The 23,457-nt window shown below is 41.5% G+C and overlaps 1 protein-coding gene across 1 annotated transcript in view; it reads right to left on the reverse strand.

Annotated features, from left to right (window-relative positions):
• Positions 1-796: 796 nt before the first annotated feature.
• mmp2 (matrix metallopeptidase 2) overlaps positions 797-23,457 on the reverse strand; it is a 22,868-nt gene continuing 207 nt past the window's right edge. Inside the window, exons 1-13 of the mRNA XM_056413452.1 lie at positions 23,376-23,457; positions 22,411-22,637; positions 21,127-21,275; positions 18,072-18,200; positions 17,347-17,520; positions 16,353-16,526; positions 13,753-13,926; positions 12,563-12,718; positions 12,276-12,402; positions 6,440-6,576; positions 5,206-5,365; positions 4,819-4,928; positions 797-2,116 (exon numbers count right to left, since the gene is read on the reverse strand). The exon at positions 23,376-23,457 is cut by the window's right edge and continues 207 nt beyond it. Of these exons, the coding sequence (XP_056269427.1) occupies positions 2,013-2,116; positions 4,819-4,928; positions 5,206-5,365; positions 6,440-6,576; positions 12,276-12,402; positions 12,563-12,718; positions 13,753-13,926; positions 16,353-16,526; positions 17,347-17,520; positions 18,072-18,200; positions 21,127-21,275; positions 22,411-22,637; positions 23,376-23,457 (1,903 nt within the window). The 3' untranslated portion in view covers positions 797-2,012. The remainder of the gene's footprint in view (positions 2,117-4,818; positions 4,929-5,205; positions 5,366-6,439; positions 6,577-12,275; positions 12,403-12,562; positions 12,719-13,752; positions 13,927-16,352; positions 16,527-17,346; positions 17,521-18,071; positions 18,201-21,126; positions 21,276-22,410; positions 22,638-23,375) is intronic.

Here is a 23,457-nt window from a genome sequence, read left to right on the forward strand (position 1 = left end):
TGATTTATATATATATATATATATTTTCTTCCTCCATTTCTACAATCGGTGAACCCTGACCATACATACGAGTTTGCATGGATAATATAATATAATATTATAATATATATCATAATGTATACGCGACGGCATGCGCATGCGCAGTGGAGTGCATGCATCGCTCGTGCACGCAGCGCTCGTGCGTGCTGGTTTGCTTTGTGCAAAAAGAATGACTGCTCGTGAAACCGATATTGTTTAAATCTGTGCACTTATGTCCAACGACATATTTTTAAAGTGTTTCACAGGAGGCGGATAAGCAAGAAGCAGCGAGGATTTTTGTTTAGGGTGGAAATGTGACGTAAACATGCATTTTGTTTACGGGCTTTCATGCATGTCCACGTGGTGTCGCAGTTTCATAATCAGTTCATTAATTTTGGTGCAGCTCATAAAAAGAAAAAGAGATACCACGGAGCAGTGGTGCAGAGGAAGCAGGTTATTTACTCCAGTCTTCCACGCGAAGGTACTTTACGTGTACTTGTGTTTCTATATTTTACCTTTGAATATTGTCTCCAACATTTTCCTAATTTATTTTTTACAGCTTTACTAGTCACCTCAGATTTAAATGTTCCATCTCAAATACCACACATTGTTTGGAGCCACAATACAACTTAAAGATATTTAGAGCATCAGTTTTATATTACCTTCTTATATTTTACATTGCTTACTTACCCTTAAATAATTATCTGAATTAATTGATGATTTGATTCTGAATTCACGAGCTGAATGGGGAATGGCATGAATCAATGTATCACTGATCCACATTATATTGACCATCTTTATTGATCACAAAGTGCACAAGCATTAAAAACAACACAATGCAAAAATGACTATTGTTAAAACACAAAGAGAATATATATAAAAAAAGATAATCGAATAATACTACCGCGGTACTCTTGACATGATTCCATCATGCAGCAAATCAATAAAGCCTCTGGAGGCAACCTGTGCCTCTAATCTCACCGTGAGTGAAGAGAATGCAACACAAAGTTCATGGAACAACAATTTGGTCTCACTATTAATCTAATATCTAATATAGTCCTACACAAAGTGCTAATCAGGAATAAGGAAGAATAATGTGTGCCTCCATCTACTTTATAACATCCAGAGGACACTAAGTAGTCAGATACACAGACTATATCATGTAGATGTGTGTGCATATATATATATATACACACACACATATATACACATATGTATATATATATATGTAGTTTATATATATATATATATGTATTTTTATATATATTTATATATATATATAAATACACAAACACATACATATTTATATATATATGTATTTATATATATATATATCAATAAATACATATACATATATATGCACATATATATATATGTATTTATATATATATATTTGCACATATATACATATTTATATATACACACAGACACATATATATATACACACTGTATGTAAACAGGACGATAAGCAAAAAGCAATCTCTAAAGCACCATTTTCGGTTAAAAGGTTGTCAAATGTATTGCACAACAATGAAAATTAAAAGTGATATATTTATAAAACTGCACATAGAAGTAATTCCGAGCCAACATGAATACCTCATATAAAAAACAGCCTTTTCAGAATTAAATTTGTAAAAAAAAAAAAAAAGGCATTATCTCACAGCACTGCGTTCAATGCAGTGTTGACATACCTGATGTCGGAGTTAACAAAATAAACCAAAAACAATGCATAAGGACGATAAACCAGGGCGGGAGAGGGGGGCGTACACATGTTGAAATATATCTGCATCAGCACAACAACAACAACAAAAAGTCAACGTCACACAGTAATATAGCAAATATCCAGTTGCCTACATGTTCAGCCTGTGTTGGAGTTGCCGGGATAAAAAGTTACAACAGTGTGCGGTAATATGGCAAAAAGTCCTCGTGAGGTCAGATATCATTACGGGACGTCTTTTATTTGGGGGGGGGGGGGGGAGGAGGAGGGGGGGAGTTCAACACCCGAGCCAGTCCTTTGTGATTTCACCCAACTTCACTATCTTCAAGCTGCTGTCCTCCAGTTTGAAATAGTGGTTTCCTTTGAAGAAGTAGCTGTAATCTGTTGAAGACGGACACAACGCACACTTAGTTGATGACAGAAAGTTACAATGTAAAACAACAGTGTTAAAAAAACAAAACGGTAATTTAATCAAGCTTAAATAAAAAAATGACTCTCTCGCTCTGAATCACGCCGATCAGGAGGCATACAGGCACCTCTGTAGCGGCACACAGGAGTTCTTTATATAAATATGTGTGTCCTCACTGTGGGCGAGGGGCTATATGACGCTTACAGTAATGTGTGTAGGTGTGTGTGTGTGTGTGTGTGTGTGAGGAGAGCAGTGATGGAAAAATCCCTGGTTGCTTGCCAGAGACAAAGATCTGCACACCGCCCTCTCTCTCCGCTCAAGGACACGGCTGACGGCGACGGAGGAAGTTTCAAAAATAAAATACAAAAATCTGCAGCATATATTTCTTGCGAGCGAACGTATCTCGTACTGAAGTATTCACTCGAGGCATAAAGCGACCGCTCCTCCTCCCAACACCAGGCCACAGACACGACTCCCTAAACTCCAGAGCGACTCCCTTTGGCTCTCTGCGCTTCCTCGTTTTCCGGCCTCGATGACGTCGTCGCTGCTCGGCTGTGGTAACGAGGAGGCTGCGTGTGCAGGACTCGCCGATATGGATATTCCTGATATCTATAACCACGAGGAACGCTGGAAACTAGCCCACGAAGCACCAGCAACCACCACAACATCCTTTTTAACGACTCAGAAAGTTTCAGGTCTCGGATGCTTTTGGCTACTTCAGGGTTCTTACACATTTTGACCAATGGATTTCCATGACTTCCATGACTATTCCATGACTTTCCATGAATTTTCCATGACTCAATCAAAATTCCATGACTAAACTGAAATCTCGGAATAAACATGAACATTTTAGAAAAATTTGCGTATTGAGAGTATGCCGGCTTATATTTTGAGCATCTTTCGTCATTGGTTACTACCTGCTATATAGCAGCATGTTAGCATTGGTTACTACCTGCTATATAGCAGCATGTTAGCATTTGTTACTACCTGCTATATAGGTGCAAGTTAGCATTGGTTACTACCTGCTATATAGCAGCATGTTAGCATTGGTTACTACCTGCTATATAGGTGCAAGTTAGCATTTGTTACTACCTGCTATATAGCAGCATGTTAGCATTGGTTACTACCTGCTAAATAGCATCATGCTAGCATTGGTTACTACCTGCTAAATAGCAGCATGTTAGCATTGGTTACTACCTGCTATATAGCAGCATGTTAGCATTGGTTACTACCTGCTATATAGCAGCATGTTAGCATTGGTTACTACCTGCTATATAGCAGCATGTTAGCATTTGTTACTACCTGCTATATAGCAGCATGTTAGCATTGGTTACTACCTGCTATATAGCAGCATGTTAGCATTGGTTACTACCTGCTATATAGGTGCAAGTTAGCATTTGTTACTACCTGCTATATAGCAGCATGTTAGCATTGGTTACTACCTGCTAAATAGAATCATGCTAGCATTGGTTACTACCTGCTAAATAGCAGCATGTTAGCATTTGTTACTACCTGCTATATAGCAGCATGTTAGCATTGGTTACTACCTGCTATATAGGTACAAGTTAGCATTTGTTACTACCTGCTATATAGCAGCAAGTTAGCATTTGTTACTACCTGCTATATAGCAGCATGTTAGCATTGGTTACTACCTGCTATATAGCAGCATGTTAGCATTTGTTACTACCTGCTATATAGCAGCATGTTAGCATTGGTTACTACCTGCTATATAGCAGCAAGTTAGCATTTGTTACTACCTGCTATATAGCAGCATGTTAGCATTGGTTACTACCTGCTATATAGCAGCAAGTTAGCATTTGTTACTACCTGCTATATAGCAGCATGTTAGCATTGGTTACTACCTGCTATATAGCAGCATGTTAGCATTGGTTACTACCTGCTATATAGCAGCAAGTTAGCATTGGTTACTACCTGCTATATAGCAGCATGTTAGCATTGGTTACTACCTGCTATATAGCAGCAAGTTAGCATTTGTTACTACCTGCTATATAGCAGCATGTTAGCATTGGTTACTACCTGCTAAATAGCAGCATGTTAGCATTGGTTACTACCTGCTATATAGCAGCATGTTAGCATTTGTTACTACCTGCTATATAGCAGCATGTTAGCATTGGTTACTACCTGATATATAGCAGCATGTTAGCATTGGTTACTACCTGCTAAATAGCAGCATGTTAGCATTGGTTACTACCTGCTATATAGGTGCAAGTTAGCATTTGTTACTACCTGCTATATAGCAGCATGTTAGCATTGGTTACTACCTGCTATATAGCAGCATGTTAGCATTGGTTACTACCTGCTATATAGCAGCATGTTAGCATTGGTTACTACCTGCTATATAGGTGCAAGTTAGCATTTGTTACTACCTGCTAAATAGCAGCATGTTAGCATTGGTTACTACCTGCTAAATAGCAGCATGTTAGCATTGGTTACTACCTGCTATATAGGTGCAAGTTAGCATTGGTTACTACCTGCTAAATAGCAGCATGTTAGCATTGGTTACTACCTGCTATATAGCAGCATGTTAGCATTGTGCATGTGAGTTTGTTAGCATGTAGCTCTCCTGTAGAGCCAGGTCAAATGTCCGTTCTTGAAGTCATACAGAGCCTCTAAATGTACAAATCAAGTGAAAAGAGACGTTCTGTTTTTGTACCAATGTCATTGAGACTGAAGGAGGAGTCGATGCCATCCGGGATGCCGTTCCAGGAATCCGCGATGAGTCTGGGGAAGCCAGGGTCCATTTTCTTCGTATCTTCATTGTACCTGGACACACAATAAAAGTGCATTCAAACAGTAATAATCCTTTCATGAGCGCTCCACAATCCAATCGCACAAACCACTCATCGTCGTCCATCAACCCGTTAGTCGTCAACACTGTGAATTGTGCATGTTGCGCAAGAGCCAAGAGAGATGTTGTGGTTGTCCAGTGCAGCTGAGGTCACACTAACTAGATCCAGACTCAGATGTGATGACACTAACAGCAGGGTGCGGTCGCAAAAGGCCTCAGGCTCACTAATGGTTTCTCCCCCCCACCCCTCACCTCCAGAATTTGTCCCCGGCAAAGAAGTAAGTCTTCCTGTTCTTCCTAAAGTTGAAGGCAGCGTCGATCCGCTGCAGGTCGGTAGGGAGCTCGAGGCTGGAGATCCTCTTGGGGTAGCCTTTCTCCAGCTCGTCCGCTTTGTAGACCCACATCTCGTTGCCTGGGAGGGAAAGAGTGAAGTCAGCAACAGAGCCGAACGAGGTTTCATCTTGTATTCCGACACATCTGTTCATCAAATGTATCATATCGTCAGAATGAGATCATCAGTTAACCGATCGGCGTAAGTCTCCCTGCTTCTCAGGTTCCTCGAAGCCGACGGGTAGATTATCAGACAGGCGAATAATTTGACTTGGAGGCCGGTGTGCACATCAGACAGACAAACAAACCAACAACAATCAACATAGTGCATGCATCTAAACATTACATTTACAATGGTATACAATAAAATAGAGTGCACAAACAGATGCCAGTGCTGTAGACAGGGTACTGGAAGTGTGTGTGTGTTAAAGTAACATTAGATGTTAAATCTTCTTTCTTCTCTCATTGGTCACATCTGGGAATGTGGGAGCATTCTATTTGGGGGGTATAACATGTATGTATGTATATATATACACATATATATATACACACATATATATATAGATATATATACATACACACACATATATATATATATACACACACACACACACACATATATATATATATCTGTCACCCTCTACTGTTATTTCAATTTTAGTTACAGCTGAAAAACAGTCAATAACGCCCAACAACTAGCCATGCCAGTGAGGTCTCTATTATATATTTCCAAGTGCCTTTATGTACTTTTGATGTGCCTTGTTATGCTTTGTTTGTGTGTGTAATAAAAAATAAATGAAAAAAAGATGTTAAATCTTAAGTATAAAGAGGTGTGCAGAGGAGTGACCGGAAGGAGTTAGACCGAGGCAACTTTCATTGGTATTCAGGAAGGTTGTCATATTGGTAAAATGCAAAGAATGTATAATAAACCACTAATAAGTATGGTGGAAGAGTGCACACCACACACACACACACACACAAAGAGTGCCCAGCCGACATTCCTCCTTTTCCTAATGTTTAAAGAATCCAAACGGGAAGAGGATGAAGGCACCTCTCCATTACTCTGTTTCTCTGATCACCACAGAGAGGGACAGTTCATGCAATATCAGATCAATATTCAGAAAGGTCAGAATCAGTTCCGTTTCCTCCAGCGTACCCGAGAAGAAGACGGTTTTTTCCACCGTCGGGTTTTCGTAGGCGGCGTCTATCTTGGTGGGCAGGTCTGGCCAGTAGGTGGCCACCAGCAGAGGGCCGCTGGGCTTGCTTCTGAAATTCACCGACCTGAACAGGAACCTGGCAGGAAGGAGAACGGAGTGGGTGATGAGAGTGAGATGAGCCGTCAGGCGAAATGAGAGGGAACGAAGGTGGGAGGGGAGTGTGTGTGTGTGTGTGTGTGTGTTTTCGGGGAGGTTTAAGTGCAAGTGCTTCACTGGCCGAGCCACAATGGCCTGATTCATGAGCATCTGGTTCGCGTTAGAACTGAGGCTGCAGACGCCAGCGGACCAAGAACCATCTCGCCCGGATTTCCAATACACGGCTCGCAAGCTTCCCGAACGCTTTTCCACTGACCTATTTATTTGCAAAAAAAGAAAAAAGATATCTCGTTGCAATAATGCTAAAATGGGGAGGGAATAAAACTCGAAACTAAACAGACGTGTCTGAAGTTGTACGCATTTGTCAGGAGGAAAGAGGAGACATATTCAATCTGAACTAACCATCTAATTGCATTATTTTGAGTAGTGTTCTCGTGGATCAATTTGTCAAGTTCATGCAGTGTACCAGCAAAACCCGAGAGGGCTTTTCTGTCTTTTCTTTCCGTCTCTATTTAATAATATAAAGAAAGAGATCTGCCTGGTGGCTGTTTGGAAGAGACAGATTAACAGGATTTAGTCATATAGCATATATAGTGCTCCGCTTCAGATAACCGACTTCAAACCTTCAAGCTCTTCATCCGTTTATCTTACATTTGAAGTTTTCAAAGCCCTGTTATAACTCCGTGGTAACGAAGAATGATTACATGCACTTCAATGAAAACAATATAACTCGGAAAATAATATAATATAACGGAAATATCAGCAGCCGTGATGTTCACTTTAATGGATTTTGTGTTTAAGTTAATAAAGTTTGAGGCTCCTTATGTATGTGATTTCACATAAATGGTATAAAACATGCAAAAACACTATTAGAATAAAAGCTCAGAGTTAACCCTCCTGTTTGGGTGATTAATCAACTTTCTTCTGCAAAAGTCATTCGATTTTTACATTTATTAATAAATAGTAATTTTTTGTGTCGCTGGATTCAGATCACCAACTAAAGCACGAGGGATTCACGAGAAGTTCTCGTGTGTGCAAGATGCAATCTGACGTTGCACACCGTTAAAATAAATTCAGTTTGTAACAGTGATGGCTGACCATCATTTACACTCAACTCCTCAGCAAGGTAGCCGACCACAGGACGGTACCCGGCTAGTTGGGTCGAAAGAAGTACGTCTGCAACATCATTTAAGGCTGCGGTCGTAATTATTATTGACCAACTTCTTTATAGAAACAATTTAAATTTGTTTGGCTTCACTGTATAACGATGCATCATAAGTCGCCGCTAATAAAAGAGTCTTTGAACGTAAATACTATACATTGCAAATAGCTTCAGTTGGCTACATGCTAGGCTACGAGCTAGGTACATGCTAGACGACGAGCTTGGCTAAATGCTAGACTACGAGCTAGGCAACGAGCTAGGTACATGCTAGGCTACGAGCTTGGCTACATGTTCGGCTACGAGCTAGGCTATGAGCTAGGTACATGCTAGTTGGGTAGAAAAAAGTATCCCTGCAACATCATTTAAGGCTGCGGTCGTAATTATTATTGACTAACTTCTTAATAGAAACAATTTCAATTTGTTTCGCTTCACTGTATAACGATGCACCATAAGTCGCTGCTAATAAAAGAGTCTTTAAACCACCCTCAGTAACCAGTCACCAAATCAATTGAAACCTTAAGGATTACAGTTGAACGTAAATACTATACGTTGCAAATAGCTTCAGTTGGCTACATGCTAGGCTACGAGCTAGGTACATGCTAGACTACGAGCTTGGCTGAATGCTAGACTACGAGCTCGGCTACGAGCTAGGTACATGCTAGGTTACGAGATTGGCTACATGCTAGACTATGAGCTATGCTACGAGCTAGGCTATTAGCTAGGTACATGCTAGTTGGGTACAAAAAAGTATCCCTGCAACATCATTTCAGACTGCGGTCGTAATTATTATTGTCCAACTTCTTTATAGAAACAATTTTAATTTGTTTGGCTTCACTGTATAACGATGCATCATAAGTCACTGCTAATAACAGTCTTTAAACCACCAAATCAATTGAAACCTTAAGAATTACAGCTACGAGCTAGGTACATGCTAGACTACGAGCTAGGCTAGGAGCTGGGTACATGCTAGGCTACGAGCTAGGCTAGGAGTTAGGTACATGCTAGGCTACGAGCTTGGCTACATGCTAGACTAAGATCTTGGCTATGAGCTAGGAACATGCTAGGCTATTCAGTTTATTTCAATTTAGGTACATGCTAGGCTACGAGCTTGGCTACGTGCTAGACTACGAGCCTGGCTACATGCTAGGCTACAAGCTTGGCTACATGCTATATTATGAGCTAGGTACATGCTAGGCTACAAGCTTTGCTATATGCTAGACTACGAGCTAGGCTACGAACTAGGTACATGCTAGACTACGAGCTAGGTTACAAACTAGGCACATGCTAGGCTACGAGCTTGGCTAGATGCTAGAATACGATCTAGGTATATGCTAGGCTACGAGCTAGGCTACATGCTAGACTACAAGCTTGGCTACATGCTAGACCACAAGCTTGGCTACGAGCTTGGCTACATGCTAGACTACGATCTAGGTACATGCTAGGCTACGAGCTAGGCTACATGCTCGACGACGAGCTTGGCTACGAGCTAGGCTACATGCTAGACTACGAGCTTGGCTATGAGCTTGGCTACATGTTAGACTACGAGCTTGGCTACATGCTAGACTACGAGCTTGGCTACGAGCTAGGTATATGCTAGGCTACATGCTAGAATACGAGCTAGGCTACATGCAAGACTATGAGCTAGGTACATGCTAGACTACGAGCTTGGCTACGAGCTAGGCTACATGCTGGGCTTCGAGCACATGCGCATGAATTCCTAGCAACAGAAGTCAGTGGGCGGGCAAAACAGTTTCCATGAGCCAGACTTTATAATTGCCTCCTCCTTAAGCCTCCAGACAGACAGTGCTGAGCTCAGTGAGCTGTAAGTATGACTCACTGCATCGTGTCAAGATGTGTCCTACAGCATAAATGTGCTGAGCCAGGAGGGAAACAAAGGGGATCAAACTTTTACAATGAGCATTATTACCTCCTGGAACCCAGAGGGCAACGCTTCTCCTCTGAAGCTATAAATCGAGTCTGGTACCAGCTCACGGACCTGACATGGCCTTCACCCAACTGTGAAGGTCACAACAACAATCCTTACTGGAACTTATCTCAAGACTTCAGAAAGATAAATCATAGCGACGCTTTGAGAACGCTCTGTTCTCGAACGCTCCCCTTTCCTCCCAGCTCTCAAGTCTGTTGGGGCTCGCAACTCAAATTAAAATAGCAAATCAAGGATTGCTTGAAAATATCACACAAAGCCTTGTACGGTTACTCCAAGAGAGCTTCTGAACGTGGCTTAACATGAAGCTAAATGGCCTTTAAATAAGTCAACTAAATGCAAAAAAATGCTAAAATGTAAATGCAAAACATCTGTATGCAACATTGTGATTATTAAAAATATTCCAGATACTATACATGACAGACCAATGGGCCTAAAAACCATTGCATTGGATTATATATATATGTATAAATAATACATAATATATACTATATATAATAATAATATATATAAATAAATCAATATAAATAATACATATATAAATAATATTATATATGTATATATATTTATATATATACATATCTTTAAATGGTCCCATCTGCAAATACCCAAAGATCGAATTAGGTGACAATAATGAATATTACAGCTTTCAATACCCTTTATGCACCCGAATGGCATTTTTTACATTTTGTGTTTTTACAATTTATGATCAGGGGAAATATATTTATTTTCCTTATTCACCTGGAGAGACCAAGTTAAAATATATATTATGTTTATACTTATCTATATCTAAGTGTGTCTGTGCTGCTCTGACAGTCTGAGCATGTGTGTGGAAGGAAGGCATGGCGAAAAGTAATTGTATATTTAACTCGTGAGAAGGGTAGCGGCTCGTTTTCTAACTCAGAGAGGAAAACCAGGCGGACTGAAAGCGCCTCTGGTCCGGAGGTATGCTGGCCTGTTTGCTTTGGACATGTTCATGACGGCTATTCAGCTCTGCTACCCATAGAAGTGCAACGGAGTCAATGTCACACCAGCACAGAGCTGCAGGCTTTAAGATGTTACAACCAACAAGGATGCTGTTTGCGTTTGTGACAGTTTTGTCTCGAACAAACTTCAGTTGTTTACCTTCCCATCTGAACGTGACTCATAAAGACTGTTGACAAAACCACAACACTTCATGAAACTCACTTCTCCACCGGCTCAGCCAGTAGACACAGTCACTGCCTCCACTGGAGCCAGTGGAGAGGGAACTGTGTTTAGGAGGGAGGAGTTCTTGGGTTGAGGAACAGTGTGTGTCCCTCTAGCTAAGTGTGTGTGTCCCTCTACCTAAGTGTGTGTGTCCCTCTAGCTAAATGTGTGTGTGTCCCTCTAGCTAAGTGTGTGTGTCCCTCTAGCTAAATGTGTGTGTCCCTCTAGCTAAATGTGTGTGTCCCTCTAGCTAAGTGTGTGTCCCTCTAGCTAAGTGTGTGCGTGTCCCTCTAGCTAAGTGTGTGTCCCTCTAGCTAAATGTGTGTCCCTCTAGCTAATGGATGTGTCCCTCTAGCTAAGTGTGTGTGTCTCTTTAGTCAAGTGTGTGTGTCCCTCTAGCTAATGTATATGTCCCTCTAGCTAAGTGTGTGTGTCCCTCTAGCTAAGTGTGTGTGTCCCTCTAGCTAAGTGTGTGTGTCCCTCTAACTAAGTGTGTGTGTCCCTCGAGCTAAGTGTGTGTGTCCCTCGAGCTAAGTGTGTGTGTCCCTCTAACTAAGTGTGTGTGTCCCTCTCGCTAAATGTATGTGTCCCTCTAGCTAAATGTATATGTCCCTCTAGCTAAGTGTGTATGTGTCCCTCTAGCCAAATGTGTGTCCCTCCAGCTAAATGTATGTGTCCCTCTAGCTAAGTGTATATGTCCCTCTAGCTAAGTGTGTATGTGTCCCTCTAGCTAAGTGTGTGTCCCTCTAGCTAAGTGTATATGTCCCTCTAGCTAAGTGTGTATGTGTCCTCTAGCCAAATGTGTGTCCCTCCAGCTAAATGTATGTGTCCCTCTAACTAAGTGTATATGTCCCTCTAGCTAAGTGTATATGTCCCTCTAGCTAAGTGTGTGTCCCTCGAGCTAAGTGGGTCTGTCCCTCTAGCCAAGTGTGTGTCCCTCTAGCTAAGTGTATATCTCCCTCTAGCTAAGTGTATGTGTCCCTCTAGCCAAGTGTGTGTCCCTCTAGCTAAGTGTATGTGTCCCTCTAGCTAAGTGTATGTGTCCCTCTCGCCAAATGTGTGTCCCTCTAACTAAGTGTATATGTCCCTCTAGCTAAGTGTGTGTGTCCCTCTAACTAAGTGTATATGTCCCTCTAGCTAAGTGTGTGTGTCCCTCTTAGTTGTCCCTTTGTTTACTAGCTTGAAATCAACAAAACCAGCCTGGAAATGGAAGAAACCCATTGCGCAAGAGTCCATGGAGCAGAGCTGTCGGAGCAGGTCGAAGCTAGGCTACGATTGGCTCGTCTGTATTTGAGGGGGGGGGGACTTCATATGTCATTTGATGGTAATGTAGCACACACACACTTGCTGAAGGTATTGGAACTTCTTGTTTTGATTGAATTACCTGTCCTTGAAGAAGAAGGTCTCTCCTCTGATCTGGGCCACAGCATCAAACACAACGGGCTCTTTACAGAGGTCCATTGGAGTAACCGGACCCTGGGTTGGAGGCAAAGGTTTGTCGGTTGGCACACCTGTTCATAAGAGATTCACCAGAATATTTCATCTTTGAGAAAGTGATCACACACTCACAGTACATCAGTCTTTCGAATCTAAAAAAATGCTTGTTCCAGTACCGTTACATAGGCTTGATCCCTTGTTAGGAAACTAGCCCCACATGACAAGTCATCTCACCGTAGAGTTCCTGGATGCCTTTGATGTCATCTTCGGGAAGTCTGAAGTCTTTAGTGTAAGTGTAAATGGGGGCCATCAACGCTCCGGGGTCCTGAGAGTGCTCCAAGCCGAGGGCGTGACCAAACTCATGGGCCGCCACCAGGAACAGACTGTAACCTGGAAAACATGCAGAAACTACCGTAAACTCCTGAATACCTCCTGTGTTCTGCCCCACGTGTTGCATTAGAGACGCCAAGTGGCGTAGAATGCAATTACCTTTTTTGTTCTTGGATTTGTCCCTCCTCTCTTACTGTAGCTACTTCCTGTTTCATGATTCTACTGAAAGCTACATTTCCTTTACTGCTTGATAGCCTTTAAAGTGCCAAGTCTGTGATTATCTATGTATGTAACATGTAAATATTTGATATCTGTGTAATTACTGTTCTAGTATAATATTGTCCTGTAGCAATAGATGCTAATTAGCGTCTAGCTAATCGCAATTAGCTCGATGCTAATCGCGATTAGTGTTGTGTTCATGTATATGTGTGTAAACTGTGTGTACGGTTATGTCATGTTATGTCTCCACAGTTTTACAATATCAAAGATTCATACTAAAAACCCTGAAATCAATTCTGGATTTCTGGGTCTTCATTTTATGGATCTGCTGTTAGCTATCTGCTAAGCTAACTTAAAGAAGCAAGAGCAGAATAAATTGTAAGAGCCATTTTGTTTTCTCTTCTTCTTTTGTTTAACCTCCTGCCACTAGGGGGCGTAGGCCACTGTTAAGTTAGACAGAGGCCAATGTAATCAGGAGGAGCACTCGGGTCAGGTGTTGATAGTGTTTTTGACAATGTGTTTTTGATTTATTGCATTTTTTGGGAACATACAAATGGGTTTTGGACAGGGAACGTATATTTTGATTTGTGTTTAAAGCCGTACGACTTTATTAATAAATAAACTCTAAACATTGCATCTGTTTATTATTGCACGCATCGAAATAAACCTCCAAGCAACCACAGGGACCTTTTTTGATAAGCAACAGGGTCACTACAACACTTAAAAGAACACTGATGTACAGTGAAAATGGGAATTGGTAGCTACTGTTCGGTATCCCAGTGATAATTGAATAACAACCAATAACTAACCTTTATTGTCCCGTTTAAAATGACTAATTCATACACAAGAAAAGGTTCACGAACACTACTCCGTACCTTGGTCGGGACAGAAGCCCCACTTGCGGTCGTCGTCGTAGCTCTTGGTGCTGGCGCACCACATCTTGCCGTCGCTGCGCCCGGCCGTGGTGCAGGCTTCGTAGGCGTCGCTCAGGAAGGTGAAGGGGAAGATGCAGGGGCTTCCCTCGGAGTTCCCCCCCACCGTGGACATGGCTGAGGGAGCGCAGCGCGATGCAGTGAAACGTGACGGGAACGTGTCCTCGGAACAGTTAGTGCGTAAACAGCTCCGTGAAAGCACCGGGACACGGAACATCGACCACGAATCCAGAGTGTACAAAACCCCCAAACACTCACGCCACTATTTGATTTTCTTTCAAAGAGAGGTCTAACAGACAGACAGTCAACAACAGACAAAGACCTGACAACAGACAGAGACCTGACAACAGACAGACAACAACAGACAGACAATCAACAACAGACAGACAGTCAACAGACAGACAGACAATCAACAACAGACATACCTGACAACAGACAGACAGTTAGTCAACAACAGACAGACAGTTAGTCAACAACAGACAGTTAGTTAGTCAACAACAGACATAGAGATCTGACAACAGACAGTCAACAACAGACATACAGAGATCTGACAACAGACAGACAGTCAACAACAGACAGAGACATGACAACAGACATACAGACAATCAACAACAGACATACCTGACAACAGACAGACAGTTAGTCAACAACAGACAGACAGAGATCTGACAACAGACATACAGAGATCTGACAACAGACAGACAGTCAACAACAGACAGAGACATGACAACAGACAGACAGTCAACAACAGACAGACAGAGATCTGACAACAGACAGACAGTCAACAACAGACAGACATAGACATGACAAGAGACAGACAGTCAACAACAGACAGTCAATGACATGACAGTTAGTCAACAACATATATACTGAGGCCTGATAACAGACAGACAGTCAACAACAGACAGGGCCCTGACAACAGACAGACAGTCAACAACAGACACACATAGACTTGACAACAGACAGACAGTCAACAACAGACACAGAGACATGACAACAGACAGTTAGTCAACAACAGAGACAGACAGAAAGTAATACTTTTAAAAAGCTTCACAACAAAGCTACTTTCCTAATCAATGAGCCCGGTGAAAGCTCAGTATTCATCGACCCTGTGACCCACTGACAGAATGGAAAATAAGCCTTGAACGGCACATTAAAACACTTCCACAGACCACGAGCAAGACCAAAAAAAACCTCGGCTGGAGCATTCCTGTGGACCCGGACACGGCAGGGCAGCCAGCACATCAACATAAACACAGCCAGTAAAAACGCATCTGAGCTCATAAAACACGACGTTGAGAAATTGTCAGGGAATATTCAAGGTGGTCATTTTCCAAAGCAAATAACAGGAAATAAAAGAATAAAATGAAAACATTGGCGTTATAATATATCATCCATTCATTTGCTCAATAAAAGAAATTATTTATTCTTATACATAAAATGGGAAATGTGCCATGTGGTGGATAAACTAGCCCACTTTAAAAAAAAATTAAAAGTCTTAACGTGAACAACTACAATAAAGGAATGGAAATATCTTCAATAAAACTCCCCAATTCACGCACAATCGAATAGTTAGCATGAACTAGCAGAAGATGCTAACAAGTTATGAATGCTTTGCTTTATGCGTGAGGCTACTGAAATATCATAACATATAATATAATGAAAGGTTACGTAAATGCATGGAACACAAGTCCTTTATTATCCACGTTTATTTACCTGGATTCTGCAAATTTGTCAAGATCTGGAGTTTTTGTGTCTTAAGTTTCCTGTTTTATTTTGAAGTCCCCGTCTCTCGTGTCCTCTGTTTCCCTGCACTTCCTGTCCATGGGATTGTTTCCACTTGTGTCCAATCACCTGTATTTAAACCCTGTTTGTCTCATTCTACAGCACTGGTGTGTACTGGACACAGGTGGAAACAATCAGGGACAGGAAGTGCAGGAGAACAGAGAACGCGAGAGCCGGGGATTTCAAAATAAAACAGGAAGTGTCCGGTTTTATTTTGAAATCCCTGTCTCTCGTGTCCACAAAAACTCCCGATCCTGACAAAATTACAATATCAAAATTTAGTTTTTTGCTTTTGCATGTTACAATTCAAACTAGAACGGGCACTCGGTGGAGCGCATACCTTCGCTTATCACAAGATTGGGCATTGAATTATGAACATTTTGGCATTAGTTGCATTCCAATTGGATAACAATTAACCGCGCTATGGTAAAAAGAAGATTTTGACCTTTTCATGACCTTGACCTTGACCTTTGACCCGATCGATCCAAAATCTAATCAAATGGTCCCCGGATAATAACCAATCATCCCACCAAATTTCATGTGATTCGGTTTAATACTTTTTGAGTTATGCGAGTAACACGCATACAAATAAATAAATAAATACACGGCGATCAAAACATAACCTTCCGCATTTTCAATGCTAAGGTAATAAATGGGCGTCACAAAATATGCCATAAGACTTGGTGTGGTTTATAATTACACAATTAAAAATGTAACATTTTGTATATTGAAAGTCCCAAGCGGATAACATCACCTACCGGTCTCTGGGCAGAAGGCGTAGATTTTGTCCTGGTCGTAGTCCTCGGTGGCGGCGCACCAGCGGTAGCCGTCGTTCCGGCCTTCAGTGGTGCAGGCGTCGAACTTCTCTCCCTGGAAGGTGAAGGGGAACTTACACGGAGCGCCTTCTGCGTTCCCCCCGATGGTGAACAGCACTGTGGGAGGAGAACAGGAATCAGGGAATACAAAGAGGTGATATGGGGAACGTTTTAATCATTATGCACGTGTCGACCAATGGATTTCCAGGACTTTTCCATTTTATTTATACATTTCATTACCTAGGATCTTTTTGGTAAACCCATTTCAAAAATCAGAAGAGTTCACATGAGCAAAGGTTTGTTTTCACAAGAGATATGAAGAATAAATAAAAAAAATCTAACTTACATTTTTAACTTTTAGGGGCATATTTTGTCTTTACATTGTGCCTGAGGACAATTGTGCCTCACTATATAGAGAGATGAGATTGTTCTGCAATGTTTTATGTAAAACACATGTATGTGTCATATGAAGTGCCTTTAAAGTGAATTTAAGAAATTGTGTAAATTCAAGAAAATTACCCCAGATTCCCAATTTCCATGACATTTGTGAAATCTCCGTGTATACATGAGTATATAACCTTAAATGACAAATGAATGAGAGACAATAGATTGATTAAAAGAATACATATTTATAGAAATGTTTATTCTATTAATCAAACTCAGCGTAAATGAACATATGGATATAAAAAAATGTCCATGACTTTTCCAAAGCTTTTGGGATAACATTTTTCCAGGCCTAGAAAATAACAATAAAAAAAGAAAAGTCCAGGTTTTCCATAACCGTACGAACCCTGAATAACGTAACGTCACTTTACGTTAAGACAAGAGACAAACGTACTCTCAGATCTTCTGTATGTTTCCACAAGTGGACAAATTGACAATAAAGACGACTTTGAAAAGAAAGAAAGAAAGTAAAAGAGAACCCGGTGGAACTCACGCTCGTGGGGGCAGAATCCGTATTTGCCGTCGTCGTCGAAGTTGTAGGTGGTGGAGCACCACAGGAAGCCGTCGTCGCGGCCGTGCGGCGTGCAGCTTTTGTACTCGGTGCCCATGAACAGGAAGGGGAACTTACAGAACTCCCCGTCGGCGTTGCCAAACTTCACCTTCACCACTGGGACGAAGAGGAGGAGGAGGAGCAGAAGAAGAAGAATGAGAAGTAGAAGAATAAGTAAGAGAAGAAGAAGAAGAATAAATAGGAGAAGAAGAAGAAAGAGAATGAGAAGTAGAAGAAGTAAGAGAAGAAGAATGAGAAGAAGAAAAAGAAGGAGGAGAAGAAGAAGGAGAAGAAGAATAAATAGGAGAAGAAGAAGAAAGAGAATGAGAAGTAGAAGAAGGGGGAGGAGAAGAAGAAGACGAAGAAGAAGGACCAGAAAGTACATTTCTTTGATAGTATATTTGAAATGTACTGTTGACATTTGAAGGATATTTTAACTACATTAAAGTATATATTTAAATACATTAAAGTATATATTTTTTTGCCTGGGTTTATATATATATATATACACACATACACATATATACATAGATACGTTTCAATGCTAATTAGAGCATACATTTTGAAATATACAAAAAAATATGTTTGAAAACAAAGTCAAAAGTACATTGAAGTATATTTAAAATACATTAAAGTATATATTTTTAACGGGGGTTTCCTCTCGTTACCTTGGCCGTCTCCCAGCGACCACTGCTCGTCGTCATCGAAGTGGGAATCCCCCCCGATGCCGGGCCCCGGGGCGAAGGCGTGAGCCAAGAGGCCGTCTTTGCCGTCGAAGGGGTACCCGTCTCCGTGCTCTGTGGGCGGGGCATCAAACGTCATCCAGACAAACATCACGAGCAACTCGTACAGACGTGCAGCTGTTAGCCAACCGGCGAGCGGCGAGAGAAGTTAGTGATGAGTAACTATCGGGGAAAATATGCCTGACATAAAGTGGCATTTGCGCGTTTCATAAAAGCTCCAAAATATTCCCGTTAAGCTGCGTTCACACCAAAAGCGTTGAGAATTTTTCCAGCGAGTGGATCCCATAAGCAAAGTCAGCTTACGGACGCGAGTGGTTGAGTTTGTCGCGAATTGCGCGACACGAAAGAATTAGCCTCTTTTGCCTCAAGTTAAAATATTTAAACTTCGGTGAAATATATATATATATATGCATATGTATATATATACACACACACACACACACATACATATAATATATATTAATATATATATTAATATATATATACATATACAAATATATATACATACTATATACAGGACTGTCTCAGAAAATTAGAATATTGTGATAAAGTTCTTTATTTTCTGTAATGCAATTAAAAAAACAAAAATGTCATGCATTCTGGATTCATTACAAATCAACTGAAATATTGCAAGCCTTTTATTCTTTTAATATTTAATAATTTTTTAATTGCATTACAGATAATAAAGAACTTTATCACAATATTCTAATTTTCTGAGACAGTCCTGTATATATATTAATATATATATATATACACATAATATATATATATACATATACTAATATAATATATATTAATATATATACACACACATAATATATATATATATATTAGGGCTGCAACTAACGATTATTTTGATAATCGATTAATCGGTTGATTATTTTATCGATTAATCGATTAATCGGATAAAAAAACAAAAAAACTCAACCCTTTATTCAAAACAGGGTCCGTACGGTCATGGAAAACCTGGAAAAGTCATGGAATTTTTAAATGGCTATTAGCAGGCCTAGAAAAGTAATTGAAAAAAATAAAATCCCAAAATATTTGGAAAAGTAATGAAAATTTGTTTTATTCACATTTTAATTTACACGGTATATATACGGTATGCTTTGGAAATGTCATTGTTAGTTTAAATACTACATCTTCTCACTTTGTCACGTATAGACAGAGTTTTCACAAAATGTTTAATCATGGAAATTTGGTTTAAAGTCATGGAAAGGTCCTGGAGACCCACTGGTCAGCATGTGGATGAACCCGTCACAGACAGACTGACAGCTTTCCTCTCCTGAGCAGTGGTCCCCATGTGGACCCGCCCCCTGAACAATATCAGAGACGCGTTACAATTTATTATTTTTTTCACCTGGCCCGCTGCCGTTGAGATTGCAGTGAGACGCGGAAAAAATGTGAAGTGGTGCTCTTTACAATAAAACATCTTTGATGAGACGTGTCGAGTCTCGGCCAATCAGCGTTCAGATGTCCACAGCGTTTGGGAAGTTAGGTTAGCTTGAATGTTAGTCCGCTACATCTGCTGCTGTCACGCTGCACGGTGTAGCGATACTAACAAAGTACCCGTACGTTAAACACGATGTGATTTAGCATATTTTTAGTATCGATACTTCATTAAAAGAGCGCCCGATCAGAGCTCACGCGCTGCTCCGCTCCGTTAAATGATGTCTGCACGCGCAACGCAGCGCACAGAGCGAGTGGCGTCGTGGCTTATCTCCGTTGCCTTTCTCCGTGGAAAAATATGTTCCGCTATCCGCCACGGAATAAATAACCACGTTTTCTACGTTATACTCTTGTGGAAATGCCACACACGTCGTGACATGTAGCGCCCTGGTGTCTGGGTTCATAACGTCACCCGTAGGCGCACTCAGCTCCGTGAATGTCTCCGACGACGTGAATGACTTCCGCATCCAGCGCCACGTGAGCAGCAGCAGCCAATTAGATTCATCAACAGAGGAGCAGCTCAGCGCTGATTGGCTCTCAGAACGCAGCGTTCCGTCTCTCCCTCCGCTCTGGTTTCTCCTGCGCCGCTCTGCGCTCAAATCAACTTTGTTTATACTCCGTGATTTATTGAGCGCCGTAATAATCGCGCGACACAACGAATCGATAATGAAATTCGTTGCCAACTATTTTAATAATCGATTTTTATCGATTTTATCGATTCGTTGTTGCAGCCCTAATATATATATATATATATATTAATATTTATTAATACACATATATATATATATGTGTGTATTAATGTTATGAATCCAAACATGAGGTTGTTAGATATTACGACGTCGTTTGTGGGATGTCCTCAACAAGCATGAAGCAGAACTAGTGGTTAGTTCTTCATGGTGGATGAAGGAGATGATAACTGTTTCCACGGAGTAAAGCCACAGAGATAAGCCCCTCCCCCTCTAAGCTCCGCCCCCTCTCAGGTGTGAATGACGCAAAAAGCCACAAATAGTCAATTTGCCATGAATGTTTTTAGAATATTCGCAACGCATTTGATGTGAACGCAGCACTATCGTGAGATTCCTCCTCGATGGGGTCAACCACGGCCAGACAGAAGAGATCCTGAGCATCACATGTCTGTTTTAGTTGGAGTGTGTTCCTTAAATAAAGGTTGGCGGTGGTTGGAGTGACTGTAATAACACGTCGACAGGGCGGTGAACTTGTGTTTCTAAACTTGAGTCATGACCTAAACACGAGCTGAATTCACCCCCTCGGCAACTGCAGGTCACCACGACGCAGTTTAGAGCTTCCATCTTTGAATTTTAAACTGCAATGACGTCAATTTCCTCATATCCCAACACAAGAGGCGGTGGATGGGACGGTTGAGGTCAGCAGGGTTTTTTTTGAGGTCACACGGGGAGATGTACTATAAAATAAACCTATTTTTTATAAAATATTTACTGAGTTTGAGTTGCAGGGTTCTCAGCTGTCTTTTAAGTGCAGCCGTTGTGTAAACACAGTGCGTCTCCGTTACCATTGCGGCCGAAGTTGATCATGATGTCGGCCTCGCCGTCCATGATGCGCGTGATGGTGAGCGGCGTGACGTCGCTCCACACTTTGAAGGCTCGGAAGAAAGCGTCGTTTATGACTTCCTCGTCCAGGTCGGGACTGTAACCCAGGATTCTACAAGAGAGAGGCGACAGATAGTCAGTTTAAAAATACTGTATATATATATATCGTAAAAAAAGACGAAAAAAAGACGAAAAATGTCGTGTTTTTAGGGAGAGATGTGCAGAAATATCACAAAAATCTTATTTTCTACGACTTCAGATCCGACTCACTGATAAACGGTGGAGTTAAAACTGCTTCCACATTGTTGTAAACCTCAAACGCAACAAAAACCAAAGACCTGACACACTGTGGAGGAATACTGCTGTGCATGGGGCACTTTGTGGGGGGGGGGGGGGAGTGCAGTGTGTGTGTGTGTGTGTGTGTGTGGGGGGGGGGGGCTGTGGTCCATCTCATAAAGCAAACCGACTTTTATGCGCTCGTCAAAAAAACTGCTTCGGGGAATCACACGCGAACCTCAGTGGTGTGGACTTTGATGCATATCGACCAATGAGGACGTCTCGTTGTGTTAGTGGGAGTCGGTTAGCGGGGGGGGGGGGGGGTGGGGTCAAGTTGTTTGACCTCAAGTCGTTTGACCTTTCTCTGCTTGGCAAAGCATCTCACATAACTTCAGCTTTTAGGCTCAGTCGGAATGTTTTGACCTTTTCTCATCGGACCGAAACTTTAAAAAAAAAAAAACTTTTAAAACTTCCGTGACGTCGAGGAACTGTTTTTTAAGGTTCTCTGAGACACCTTTATAGGTTCTTTGAAGAACTCTTTCAGGAAATGGTTCTTTATAGAACCCTGGTTTGAAAGGTTCTTTGTGGAACCAAAAGTGGTGCCTTAGAGAACCATTTGTTGAATGTTCTTTGAGACACCTTTATGGGTTCTTTGTGGAACCATTTAAGGAAATGGTTCTTTAAAGAACCCTGGTTTGGTTTAAAAGGTTCTTTGTGGAACCAGTAATGGTTCTTCTATGGCATCACTCTGAAGAACCAGTTTCGGTTCCAGATGTCACATTCATTTTTTCTGTGCGTAGCTACAAATTGCCATAAACAAGAACAACAAGAACAACAACAACAGGCTCAGTCGTAATGTTTTGACCTTTTCTCATCGGACCGAAACTTTTAAAAAACAACTTAAAAAACTTCCGTGACGTCGTGACTCGAGACCGTCGCTCAGGTGAGGATCCGCAGGTGACCTTCCTGACCTGTACGTGATGTCCTTCTTCTGCCACAAGGGTTTCCTGTGGAAGAAGTTGTAGTTGGCCACGTCCGGCACGCCGCAGCGGGGCTTCTTCATGATGTCCACCGTCTTGGCGTCGATCTCTCCGGTCTCTTGCAGAGAGAAGAACTTCTGCATCTTCTTCAGCGTGTCCTTCAGCACCATGAGGTTGCACCGGTCCTCTGGGCACCCGTAGAACTTATTCAGGTAGTGCTGCAGGGAGAACACGCAGAACAATAAGGGTTCTTCAATGGGTCGTCAAAGGGCTTGGCGGTTCTACGAAGAACCGTCGCCTACTGGAGAACCATTTTAAAGCTTCTTTGAGACACCTTTATGGGTTCTTTGAGGAAATAGTTCCTTAAAGAACCCTGGTTTGAAAGGTTCTTGAGGAACCAGAAATGGTGCCTTAGAGAACCATTTTTCAAGGTTCTTTGAGACACATTTATGGGTTCTTTGAAGAACTCTTGAAGTAAATGGTTCTTTAAAGAACCCTGGTTTGAAAGGTTCTTGAGGAACCAGAAATGGTGCCTTAAAGAACCATTTTTAAGGCTCTTTGAGACACCTTTGTATGTTCTTGAAAGAACTCTTTAAGGAAATTGTTCCTTAAAGAACCCTGGTTTGAAAAGTTATTTTTGGAACCATAAATGGTGCCTTAAAGAAGAATTTTTTTAAGGTTCATTGAGACACATTTATAGGTTCTTTGTGGAACCAATTAAGGAAATGGTTCTTTAAAGAACCCTGGTTTGGTTTAAAAGGTTCTTTGTGGAACCAGTAATGGTTCTTCTATGGCATCACTCTGAAGAACCATTTCCAGATGGCACCTTCATTTTTTCTGTGTTTAGGTACAAAGTGCCATAAACAACAACAACAACAACAACCACCACAACGCACACACAGTGCCTCCAGGAGTTAGTCCCCGCTCCAGCACATAGACGGAGCCGCTGAACTCACCAGCGCCACTTCTTTGTCCGTCTGCGGGCTGCTGTTGTCTCCCGGGAACCGGATGACCGGCGACGGCGCGGCGGACGTCGCA

The sequence above is a fragment of the Pseudoliparis swirei genome, chromosome 4 (assembly GCF_029220125.1).
Source record: "Pseudoliparis swirei isolate HS2019 ecotype Mariana Trench chromosome 4, NWPU_hadal_v1, whole genome shotgun sequence".
Classification (NCBI taxonomy): Eukaryota; Metazoa; Chordata; class Actinopteri; order Perciformes; family Liparidae; genus Pseudoliparis; species Pseudoliparis swirei.